The sequence below is a fragment of the Dendroctonus ponderosae genome, unplaced genomic scaffold, assembly GCF_020466585.1.
Source record: "Dendroctonus ponderosae isolate FM_Combo_2020 unplaced genomic scaffold, Dpon_F_20191213v2 Dpon_F_20191213_1, whole genome shotgun sequence".
NCBI classification, from domain to species: Eukaryota; Metazoa; Arthropoda; class Insecta; order Coleoptera; family Curculionidae; genus Dendroctonus; species Dendroctonus ponderosae.
Window position 1 is genome coordinate 23,538,661 of NW_026017110.1, and position 13,048 is coordinate 23,551,708.

The following is a 13,048-nucleotide window of genomic DNA, read 5'->3' on the forward strand; positions in this document are numbered from 1 at the left end:
GAACCTTGGCGACTTCTAGCGGAAGATGGCTGCGGCGTCAGCGGTTCCCATGAAGTATCTGTGCTATCAGCAGATACTACATATGTAACTCGCGTAAAGGGTAACTGCCTCGAGTGTATCGCTAATAATCAATTTGCGAAGAAAGCAAGCACTAAACACGTAAAAACTGTAAGTTCTCCTCTTGAAAATGGTAATAAGAATTTTTTTCAATCATTCAAAGTTTTAGAAAAGGCATTCATTCTCCTATACCTATATTTAAACTAGAAAATTTTATATATACATATAATCAATTATTCCAGAAAAGTGTCTAGAATTTGATATTCTTCCCTTGAGTTGACGAAAACTACCGTAGGCAAAGAAGACAAGTGTGATACAGACCCAAGCTTGGCATAATCATTTATTTTTAAAGGTGTTTTATTTGAAATGGAACAGATGTATAATTTTTACAGGATTTTTGAAAAACACTTTAACTGGCATCTGTGGAACTTTCCGTCGCCCAAATAAAGATTATCGGTCTATTACTAAATGCGTTTTTGAATTCACGAAAGTCATGCAGATTTTAAATGTTAAATGAAAGTAACAACTTTGTTGGGCAGCATTTCATCTGGCTCAACGGATCAAATAGCATTCAACAAGAATTAATTTAATATTTGCAATTATGTAAAAAGTACAATTTATTAAATGCTTACGATTACCATCAAAATATTCCCATCCAAAGAAGAAGTGGATGCAAGATTTTGATTTTGATTTGAAGAAGGATTTTGCCTGACAGAAGGAATCTTCAAAATAAAAAGCAAAAGCAAAATAACTTAACTCTGGATGAAGGAGAAGACATTAATGGATGGATTTTATGGAAGACAATGCAAGTTTTTGCATAGAACTTTATCAGCATCTGTTGAAATTGTAAAACAAATAACCAAAAATATAAAAACAAATAACCATTAAAATAACCAAATAAAGTCCATTTCGTCATATAAACACAACAGGAACGAAAATTCCGAAAGCAAAAATTACGCAAAAATTGTAAATTTAACTGAAAGTGTTCAAATTGATCAAACATCGGTAATCGATTAAATCATCATCATTTTAGTGCAAACTTAGACATATATGCATGTGTTTCGAAAAGTGAGAATTTCATATTTTTAAACGAACGATTAATCTTAGAGTGAAACGCAGTAACATGCGAAGACGTTTATTTAAAAATAGGACTTAAGTAAGCTTGGCTGTTGTCCCAAAAATACAGATCCGATACGTCATGGTAGGTGTTTTCAAATCTATACTGAATCGTATGACTATTTAAGGCTTTTCTTACTGTCCAGTCTCTACACGAGTGTAATTGGATGGTTTTTGATGTTTGGCAAATAGCGCTACATCAATCCAAGCCAAACAAATTCCTCAGTGGCGAAGTGAAATTTTTTGCCAGCCGGTTTTCACTGCCAAAATTAGATACTTTTATCGGCACTGCTTTCCAAGAAAAAATAATAAAAAGTATTGAAACAGAGAACAAGCTGCCTCGTATATGCATGCTGGTTGGGTTGCTCGGTATGGCTTGCGCCATTTATTAGAACTGAAACTTAGCAACAACAAGCCGCTTCTAAATTAACGTTCTAATGTTATCAGTGAAACCAGAACAAGTTTGAGGATTTCACATAACAAATAATTAAGGCGTTAATTAAAGTCGCATAAATTTAAGCAATTGAAACAGATGCGTTCACACACCTTATGCTAATTGCGACTCAAACTGTCACCAAACACTCAGGTATTTTGACTTCACATCTACTCTACACTTTACACAACTGCAGACACTTTACATTTCTAGCTTTCTGTGAGTAGTTTGGGTTTTTGGGCGAAAATGGCTGAAGAAGTTGCTCCGCTTACCGACGAAGAAAAATATGAACTCGCCCTGCAAACGGAGCACGAGCTGGCTCGGCTTGCCCGAACTTACACTATCATGGATCGCAACCGGGCTGAGTTCATGCAAGCTGGAGCATGTGGAAAACTGGCCAAACACAGAAAAGTGCTGAATATTTTCATAAAAGAGCAGAAGAATATTTTAACTGACTTGGCCGTGAGAATGCGGAAACAACTTTATACAAGTAAACTTTTCTGGATATTCCTAGGTGGCCTCAGCAGGCGCGCGAGTAAAGGAAGACGTTAAACTATCAAGCAAATTAGGCCATTTACTAGTAGAATACGATGAATTCGATAACGAAATCAGAACCGAGAGAAACTACACCAAAGAAATTGAGGACCAGATCCAGATGGTTAAGAAGAAAACTCTAGATCTAGCAGCTCAACAAATAAGTGAAGACAAATATCAAGAACGAGTTCTGAAAGTGCGTATAATCAACAGCCTACAGTAGTTACGAAACTTCAATCCACCTAGGGGGAGCAAACCGTTCAAACTTTGGAAAACAAGTTGGAAGTCCAAGTGAAAAAGTTTTGCGCTATTTGCTCCGATAACGTTCAGCTGCGCTCAGAAATTCATCACCTTTTAAATGAAAGAACCGAGTTCAATAAAATATGGGACAAACTCATAAAAAATCTGTGCATTGGCAAAAAGTTCATGATCGATCTAATCGAACAGGCAACGATTGCGTATGATCAACGAGAAGAATGGGTTTCCAAGTTACAATTTTTACGGTAGGCCCTGCATGTTAAGCCACATCGTCTACTTTGCGTGTGGTTTCAGAACTAAAGCTCACAACGAATTAGTAGCGCATATCCAAGAAATGAGAGAAATGCAGAGAAAGCGCGACAACGATGTTAAGCTGCAGGAGTTTTTTGCCACTAAGGGCCAAAAGCGATTCATGAAGGACTTGGAGGACATCTATTTGAAGAAGAGGCAGAAAAATAAGGCCCTGATTGAAGTCAACCTGGAAAACTATCTAAATCTGCTGATAGCAATAAGGGAATTTGCCCACATAGAACACATCCCTGTAGGAATGATTCTATTCGCGAACACGTGTTAGGTAAAATGTGAGTTTTAGGAAATAGCCAAGGAATTTCTGAATCAAGAAGAGGAAAACTTTGCCAAATTCAAATACGTGAATGATCTCAACAAGCAAATGGAGGAACTGAGCGATAGGCTTACGATATGTTATGCAGAAATTGACGCACAAAAAGTGTTGCATGAACAACGCGGTCAGCAACAAGATGAGACTTTGAAAAATTTTGAGGTAAATATGTGAAGAACAATTTTCCGGAAGTCATTGAAAAAAACTCCACTTGGATATAGGAAAAGGTGGTCAATAAGAAGAAGGAAGCAGCGCAAAAAGAAGCAGAGCTTCATGCCGTTGAACAGAAGCTTAACGCCATCCTGGGTGGTATGGGAACATTATTCAAACTATTCAGATGTGATAACAATCCGCTAATTCACATGTTGGGTAAGTTTGGTTTATTTTATTAGTGCATTTTTGTGTCATAAGAAAACATCGCATTTAAATAGGTTTATTTACACCTGGGAAATAATAGATTGAAATTATTTGACTCTGTGTGCCCAATAAGTGATTTTATTTTATTTGGTTAATATAACAAATTGAATAAATGCAATAAAGTAGGTACTGGTTACGTGCAAGTACCGAATTATGGTGGATCGTTCCAAATCAAAAAATCGTTCAGCTGTAAATTTAACTTGCTGATGCTCGATCTGATCATAAAAGTCCCGAAGTTCCATACACCTAAAAATCAGTATTAAAATGAAATAGGTTAGCAGTTTTTAAAGACATTGGGTGTACATGATGTCCAATAATTGATTTAGAATAAAAATAAGGCCGACAGTCCACTTTAAGGAAGCGCAATGCGGCGCTTCAAATTTGAAAAGTATCCATAAGTTTTAAACGCATAATCATAACAGGAAAATTGATAGAAAAAGATTCAACATGACAAATTTATAATTTCTGTCTACTTCCTGTCTTTGCATTATTGATTTATTCAACAAACATTTGTCTGCTAAATTACTTAAGATCGTTTGCTTTTTACCATCCGCTTTTACGCGAATAGTGCAACTTTCTTTAAATAAAGAATCTTAAACTTGTAGCGAATTTCTATACTGCATAAAACTTTGCAAAATTAACATTTATGATCACATTTAACAAAAAACAGAATGCCATATTTACAAACCGTTCCGACTGAGGATCCAAACTATCTTGAAGAAATCGGCAAGTTTTCTGCAGTTTTTTTGCTTGACTATTAGCCTGATGTCCAAATAAAGATACAAACAATGGAATTAACTGCAAAAAATATGTTTGATAAATTCTGACAAAGGGAATATTTCATGTAGGAAAAATTAACAAAGCATTGTTTTGGAACCTTGTTATATCAAAAGGAGCAAATTTTAGTTTAGGTGATGACTAATTTTGAGCGACGCTCATTAGTTGAGAGTCTTAAAAAAATTAAAGAATATCAAATCGAAAATTAGCTTCTTCTTTGTCTGGTTGTTCCTTGAAACAGAATAATGTTCCATACCTAAGAAAAGTAAGCAACTTAAATAAATCGTGCAAATTAAGGTAATTTAAAAAATATTCATCCCGAAAATTTGTTTTCCAAAAATGGCCCAAAGTTTCTGAAACTGAAGCAGATTGAAAAACAAAGTGAAAAATGTTACTTACAAAATCTAAAAGATTTGTAACTAATGCAGGTCTTTGAACATTGTGGGGAGCACGAACGATTATGCCCAAAGACATCCATTTGTAGGCCGAAATAGCTAGGAATAAGGCTTTGTAACCCGAATAGAAAAAAATCATGACAAAGTATCCTCCATGCAGCTGGTTAACAATTTTGGTCAAATTGTGCATTTCCTGTTGCGGGCGGCATGTCTTTACTTGATAAGCACATCTCATTGATGTCGTTGTATTTTTGCAAAATACACCGGAAAATTTCATTAGAGAAAATAGCAATGGAAGTTATGCCGATAAAAGTTGTGCTTCGATAGAACAAGACTTGATAACTTGCGCGGAGAGCAAAAGGAAAGTTCAGCGCACAGGCTGTAAAAACCATCAATAGTTGAAACGAAAATTGCAAAAAGGGTTGCTTCAAGCAAGCATCTTCTAGAGTTCCTTTAGTGTTCAAGTTGGCCGGAGCTTCCAGCCAAGAAAAACTTTTCAAAAAGTCCTCCCATCGATGGAATTTTAACAAAGCAACCAACCGCACGTGTGTGAGCATAGAGAAACAAATCAAAAAGAAAAATATTTCCGAACTTGGTACCACGTTCCAAGACAACCTTTTAATATCACTGACGGCCGTTATTCCCAAGTACAACCCTAAGGTAGTAAAAATTGTGACCAGAAACACTTGAATCACTGTGTGCTTCACTTCTAATGAATCAAAGTCGAGAAAAGGGGCCATTGCCAGACAACTCACGTAGATAACTATCGGTTTGATGCAGACTATATCTTTTCGTGAAGACTTGAACATTGCAAGAATGAGAGTTTCTATGGCAGCAGTTCGTAAAAGAGTTGATTGAGGCGTGGTTCATTAAAGTAATTGGCGTTTTGGGGATGATTCGAAAAATGGTATTAGCTGATAGCAAGCTGGATTGAACATAAAAAATATTTATTTGTGTCCAGTTCAATTCCATATTGTCGGCACGTTTTTGTATTTCATTGTTATTTTATCCTCATTGCTATTTACAGGGTGGGTTAGGATAAAACGCAAACATTTTAGTGGTGTCTTTTGAGGGTCAAAATTACACTACTCTTCCGCACAGTGCAAACGGAAAGAATCGAAAGTTTTGAAGGAAAATGCTTTTTAACAGCAATCATAATCGCTGTTAAAATTTAGTAGAATAATGATTTATAAACGCCACACATAAGTGGCTGATAAGGCTATTTAATTCTGATAAAGTGATGATTATTCAAGTTTGATTGTTACTTTTCATAATATTTCACTATCTTAATTTCTTCTGATTTTTTAATTGTGTTCTAATGGCACCTATTGGATTCTTGGGTCGTATCAATTGAACTTACAAAACATATTCCCTACTTTACTTTTCACTTGTGCCTTGGTTGAAAGTTTGCAAATTTTTTAAAATTTTTTAAAGCAAATTTAGTCTTCATTTTAGAGGGCCTTTTAGGCACAATTTACGTGCTCCCTTTTACTTTAGTCAGTTTGTAAAAGGACTAAAATAATTTGAAGAGGTTTAATGTTACGAAAACGGCGCAGGAAATGAGTGAAATCCTAAATTGTGTTGAAATGATGAGAAATTTGATAACTAGAAAAACGAAGAAAATATCAGAACTGAACCAGACTAAGAAAAATAGAGCTACAGACTAGCAATAACTTTTCAAGTTGAAAGATTTATCCAACTCAAAATTAGATGCTGATTTGATGAATTACTTGATATTATTGAGCCAACTGCAATAATTAGAATCACTTGTTTCTCGATGTATTTTTAGTTAAAAGTTAATTTTATGAGTTGCAACCAAGATTATTTTCGATCGTTTTCATCATTTAGTGTAATTTATTAGCATATAACTAAAATTAGCATTTGAAAGTAAACCACAGCTACAACAGACTAAACAAGCCCAATAATACTTACGAAATCTAAAAAGTTAGTAACCAGTGAAACCCTCAAAAAATTGTTTGGAAAATGCACAATTAGTCCCAAAGAATACCATCTGTACATTGCTATAGCAAGATATAAAGCTTTGTATCCGGAATAGAAAAAAATCATCACAAAGTATCCTCCGTACAATTGGTTAATAATTTTGGTCAATTTCTGTATTTCCTGATACATTATGCGACATTTTCGAATTAGATGTTGTCCAGTTTTTGCAGGTATTTGTTGGGTTGATCGAAACAGACTATTAATATCGCTGTATTTTTGCAAAATGATTTTAAACAATTCGCATGAAATGATCGTGACGGACGTAATACCAATAAAGTTGGTTGTTCGGTAAAAGAAAAAATTGCAAGAAGACCGAAGGGAGAATGAAAAATTTATAGTGCACGCTGAAAAAACTACAGAAAGTAGTAGGATGAACTGGCAAAAAGGACGTTTGTAGCACACTTTCTCCAGATTTCCTCTGGTGTTTAAATTCATAGGGGATTCCAAGAAATATACCGACTTGAACAATTCTTCCCACAGCTGGCACTTCAACAAGGAAATCAACCGTGTGTAAGTGGCAATGCCAAAGCAAATGATGAAAAACAAAAACTCCGATGCTGGCATAGTGTTCCAGCGCAATATGTGCATATCATTAATACCGCTTACTGCTAAATATATTGCTAAAGCAGTGAGAAAAATCACCAGGTACACTTGGGCTACTTTGTGCTTCACTTGGACTGTTTGAAAGTCGAAAAACGGCGTTATTCCCAAAATGTTCAAATATATATAAAGTGGCTTGATGGAAACGATGTCATTTCTCGATGACTTCAACATCACGCCGAATTTGCTACTGACGGAAACTTTCGAAAAACGCGCTGTATAGGCGTGGTTAATTAAAGTAATCGACATAACATTATGTCGATGGCATGTATATAGCAGATAGCATCTGCGACCCCATTTGGGGTTGATTGAAGAGTTTCAAGTCCTCTATTTGGTCAATTTTTATACTAACTTAATTGGCAGGCATTTTATCAATTGGTATACAATTTCTAAAGTTATATTTCCAGGTAATTCGATTTTTAATATACTTACACCTTCAATTCCAATTAGGACATTTTTGATAATAAACTCAGCAGTTGTGAAGCCTAGCTCTTGCCTCGTGTATCTATCATAACCAGTTGTAGATTCATAGATCAATTTATATCCAGAATAAAAAAATACTATAAAAACAGTTGTACCACAAAGTCGATTTAAAAGCTTGACAACAGTTTGCAATTTCTTGAACAAAATTCTGCATTTTCTTATGTACTTGGTGTCCAGCCGGCCTACTGATTGCCACAGCAATTCATCAATATCCGTGTATTTGTCTCTGATTATGATCAGCAGCATATTTATATTAAATATTGTGAAATGGACAGTTAGCGTATGCAGAAGTCTGTAGATCAGAAAGAAGTAGGTTCCACTAGGCTGCAGTAGAAACTGGACGTGGCAAAAAACACCAAGAATCATATTATGCAGGATAAAACTGAAAGTCGGCGATTGCACAGCCGAAGGTGGTTTGGCCTGGAATGTGTTCAAGTTCGATTTACTTTCCAAGAAAGCCAATGTTTGCAGTAATTCCTCCCAAAAGCGTCGGCCAAGGAAACTCATAATTACTGTGCTGAAGTTACAAGCAATGGAAAACATTATCAGAATAATTTCCATGAAAATAAGTCGTCTCATCTCTTCCACTGCCAGGATCTCAGACAAAGCCATCCAATGTACGAATATAGCGCCCAGAACACACACAGCAAAATAACTGAGTTGTATTTGACTTTTCACTAGTTTCATACGATGGAAATTGAAAAATGGTACAATTCCTCCAAGGCTAAAATACTGGAACATCGGCTTTAACTGTAGAACCGATCTTTTAGAATAGAGCCACATTATCAACAGAAGAACTACACTTGAAAGCACCAGAGCCGCTTAATTTCAACGAACTGTTCCCAATTATGATTCAATCCATTGCTTTTCGGTAATCAGTAGATTGGTGCCATTAATATTGTACTGTTCATTAAGAACAGTAACGCTTCCAGCGTTTGGAAGATAGTGATTAAGGAATATACAGGATGCGATATTGACGATTCTTTAAAAATACAACTAGGTAGTAAGAATGCAAAGTACACTTAACATATTAGGCAAAAGTAGGCATTGGTTGAAGAACAGTAATAAAGTTTTTACAATAAAACACATTAAAATATTTTTTTTCAATATTGATTGAACTAGAATGAGATGACGGTAGAAGCTAAACTGTTTTAGCAGCTGCGAATGAATGAATTTATTAGTTGCACTCTGAAGTAAAAAGTTTTTCATCCAATTAATCAGAATTATTTCCAAATCTACCGACTCTTCCAGACTGCAGAAGACAGAATTGACAAAAATATGGCAAGACGAAAATCAGACAACAGAAATACTCGGGATTTTAAGTCGTCCTGGAAAATTATTTATTTGTGTCGTTTCGCAAGCACGAGCAGCTTCTTCAAAAAAAAAATAATTAAAGAAGCCTAATTGAAATGAGCAAAGTTTTTATCGAAAAAATTGAACAATAAAATGAAAGAGATAGACTTTCCAGGCCATTCCTTGAAATTAATGGGCGAAAAACCCATTAGGTTTAATAAAATGAAAGGTTTGATGCAAATCTTTTCAAGCCGTCTCAAACAACATCACTTGAAAAATAAACTACTTTTTGCTGCAGTTTTCCAAATGCAGAATTTTCGGTTTCAAAACCAACATAATGCTCTGCTTAATCATCTAAATAACATGAATAAATGCATTTTCTTCAAATTAAAAACCAGCAAAGCTAACAAGAAGGAAATGCATTTTCTCAGGATACTCACAGTTTCCCAGACAAGCAGGATGATTTTTCCAATAAATTTAGTTTTGGACACACCATTCACTCCTCGCATGTAGTCGTTGTACTCAGTGGTCGATACATAAACCAGCTTATACCCAGAATAGAAAAATATGCAAAACACTGGTGCTCCGCACAACTGGTTTAAAATCATCATCACTATTTGCAATTTCCTGTACAAAAGTCTACACTTTTTTATGTTGTGGGTATCAAGTCTTCCTACAGACTTCCACAGTAGTTGCTCGATATCCGTGTATTTGTCTCGGGCTATTGCTAGCAAAGTAGTCACCAGGAAAAAGATGGAATGGATGCTGATGGAATGCATTAGCCGATAGAGAAAGAAGAAATAAGCGTCGTCGTTTCCTCGTAAAAGAAAGCTAGCAGTTGAAACTCCACCAAGCAACAGATGGAATAGCAGGAAATTGAACAGCAGTGACTTAACAGTTAGGCGACTCTTCTCTTTCAAAGTGTTCAAGTTCGGCTTGGCTTCCAAGTAGGCCAATCTTTGCAGGAGTTCTTCCCAGAGCGACTGTCGGAAGCAAGCGATGCTCAGTACGCAGAAATTGCACAAAGCTGAAAACACTAAATGTACCGATTCCATCAGTAGGTAACTTCGTCTCTCGTCAAAAGCGCCTATTTCTGAAAAGGCTTGGAAATATATAAACACTCCCCAAAACATACAGAACACATAGAAAAACGGCTTGAGTTTAAAGCGGGCTAGTTGCATTTTGTCGAAATTGAAAAAGGGAACAACCGCCCCAACACTCATATAGTAAAAAATTGGTTTTAAATGCAAAACTGATCTTTTTGAATACAGCCACATTGTAGTCAGGTTTCACAGTGGCAAGGAATGATCGAAATGGCTTATATGGGGGTTTCAATGACGCCTTAATAAAGATAATTGTGTTTACTCTAGGTTTGATATTAATGGGGCAAATAAAGGAACATTGATCAATTGCAGCAAAAGGCTAAAGGTAGAATTATATACAGAAAATGTGTTGATTATAGCGATATGAATGTCAATATTGGAAACATCTGATATTTATAATATTTTCCTGCAAGATTAAATTTCCTAGCAGAAAGTCGACGCTGGAAATGACAAAATAGCACATGATTAAAACTGTACTTGCTTGTGGCCGTATTTACCAAATTGATTTATTGAAATATTACTGTTTTAAAGTAAAGAATATTCAAAATTTTCCCTAAGCGCTCACCATGAATGACGTTTATTTTATTTTTGAACTAGACGAAAATCCCATTTTTCTGGCGAATTTGGAAAATGTTTTAAGGTCCTCTTTTTGGTTTATAAACTTTTTAAAAATATAAATAAATGGTTTCATTTTTACTAACTTATTTCTATTATATTAACTTAACCGATTTTCGTTCTAATAGGCCACAATGAAACAATCCATTACTATAACGCTCCTCTGTATATGCAAATATTGGAGAAAACCATACACGAAGCTCTAGTTACCGTCCACTCGAAAGAGAAGAATGCCACTGCCAAGAAAAAGGGAGTAAAACAGGAAGCTTTAGTTGTGCGTCAAGACATGTAAGATCAAATTGCTTTTACCTTACTGAGTTTCATGTTTAATACTTAAAGTTCTATATGAAAATCGCAGGGAAAATTAAATTTTACATGACAATCTCCCAGACACTTCTAAGGTAAAAAATCTATAGGGTATGGGTTAGTTATCAAGCCACGTAGATCAATTTTAATTTTTGCATAGTAATTCTTTAATAATACGATATTTGTACATTTTTTTAAGAAAACGTTATGTTGGGGATTTGGGACACTGTCATTTGATCATGGGATAATAACACATGGGACACTAACATTTGATCTTTACTGCAATTTTTAGTTAATTTTTTTCAATTTCTTTAAATTTTTATGACATATGATATGAATATGATTAAAAGTGGTTTACAAAATAGAATCACGCTTTGAAAAACATGTGTCGATTAATTTAAATCAAAATATCTCGGAAGCGCCTGAATGTATCAATTTTTCATTACAACACTTTGTTGACTCTTTTAAAGAGACAAGACTCTTTTAAAGAGATAAAATAATGTAGGCAGCTCGCTTTCTTACATGTAAAGCGAGCTACCAAGCAAAACCATGATAAACTTTAAGTTTGCCACGATACCAAACTTTCAAATATCGGGATTCGACCAAATAACTATTATATTATATAAAAAATTACTTGAAAAAAAAGAGACATTTAAGTTAATAGTAAACACCCAGAAGCTCGATAACTAAGTAGCCCTCCTAACCAATTACTTTTCGCCTGAAAAATACCTGAGAAATCTCCCCATGAAATGATTTTAAGACATTTAACAAGAAAATAAAATGTTTAAAATGTCCAAAATTTTTCCTTCCATATTTCGCTCACTCCGGCTAATTTCAAGTATTTTTATTAGAGGAATTAAGTGATACATGCGATTTTAACAAGTAACTTCAAAGAAATTGAATACAAAAATTAAAAGAAATTGTTGCCACACTTGACTAAAATTCTGAATCATTAAGCAACAAACACTTAAATTGAAAATAAATAAATTCAAGTAGGTAAAATAAAGTTTTAATGAAACATTCATTTGAAACCAAAGTAGTAAATGGGAATTTAAGAAAAAATCTACAAAAGTGCTAAAATCAAAACAGTTTGTCGCAATCAATTAATCCTCACATAAGAAATGTCCAGTTTTAAAAAAAAATTTTACTGGAATTAATAATAAATTGCCTTTATTTTTGCGTGTTTTTAGTATACCTGCAATAATTGAACCGGTTGAAAGAATATGCCAAACCAGCCCCTGTCCGCTTTGCGTGGAACATGATCTGGTCAGCGATGTGATTGATGAGCTACAGTTTGCCTTTACCAAAGAGGAAATTCAAGAAAAACTCAAAACGAGGCTCGAAATTGAGGGATCTCAATGTGGGCTGCATAATGTTTCTGCTTGCCATTTGCCCAAATCCAGACAAATTATACAAAAGCGATATCAATAAAAGGTTTCACTTTTGAGTATTAGGATCACTTGTGTTTCTTAACCGAGTTTGGCCGCGTCAAAATGTAAAAGAAAACTTTTATTTGAGATAGTTAAAGAGGCCTCTAAATGCCTTCCTAGTGCTGAAGATTTAAGATTAAAACTCTTCCAAACTTTTTCCTGCTTCAATGCTCCCAACAACGATTTATTTTTAAATAATTACATGTAACACTTGCATGAAATTGCATCAATTTACCTCCAGCAGAACCCTATTTATGCGCGTATTCCCCAAACAGTTTCCATTCTTGGGGGATTCGATCCTGGCGCTTGCTTTTTGCCTCTGTCCTCCAAAGCGCTAATTCGGAAAGTAAACACTAAAGTCCGCCCTCCACGTCTACTTTTCAGAATAACTCTGTCCAAATAAAATAACATTGGCAGCTGGTGGAACAGGGCCTGCGGTGTTTTCTTATTTCATATGCTTATTGCTGTGTCAATACGTGGAAAACATCGTAGACTTTGCAGCTAGAGCTCGCTTCTATTTGATTTTCTTATTGGGCTTAAGACCGCTGGGTATTGGAGATCTTGAACAACTTTTGAATTTCATGAAAGGCGGAATGTTGATATACGGATTA

General features: G+C 35.0%; 1 protein-coding gene across 1 annotated transcript; it reads left to right on the forward strand.

The window, feature by feature from the left end:
- Positions 1 to 1,729: 1,729 nt before the first annotated feature.
- LOC109546000 (coiled-coil domain-containing protein 63-like) lies at positions 1,730 to 12,463 on the forward strand. The gene is made up of 8 exons (XM_048670733.1): positions 1,730 to 2,068; positions 2,121 to 2,336; positions 2,387 to 2,643; positions 2,693 to 2,939; positions 2,991 to 3,179; positions 3,239 to 3,386; positions 10,830 to 10,989; positions 12,198 to 12,463. The coding sequence occupies exons 1-8, from the start codon at positions 1,853 to 1,855 to the stop codon at positions 12,436 to 12,438; spliced, it is 1,674 nt and encodes a 557-aa protein (XP_048526690.1). The 5' UTR covers positions 1,730 to 1,852; the 3' UTR covers positions 12,439 to 12,463.
- Positions 12,464 to 13,048: the final 585 nt, after the last annotated feature.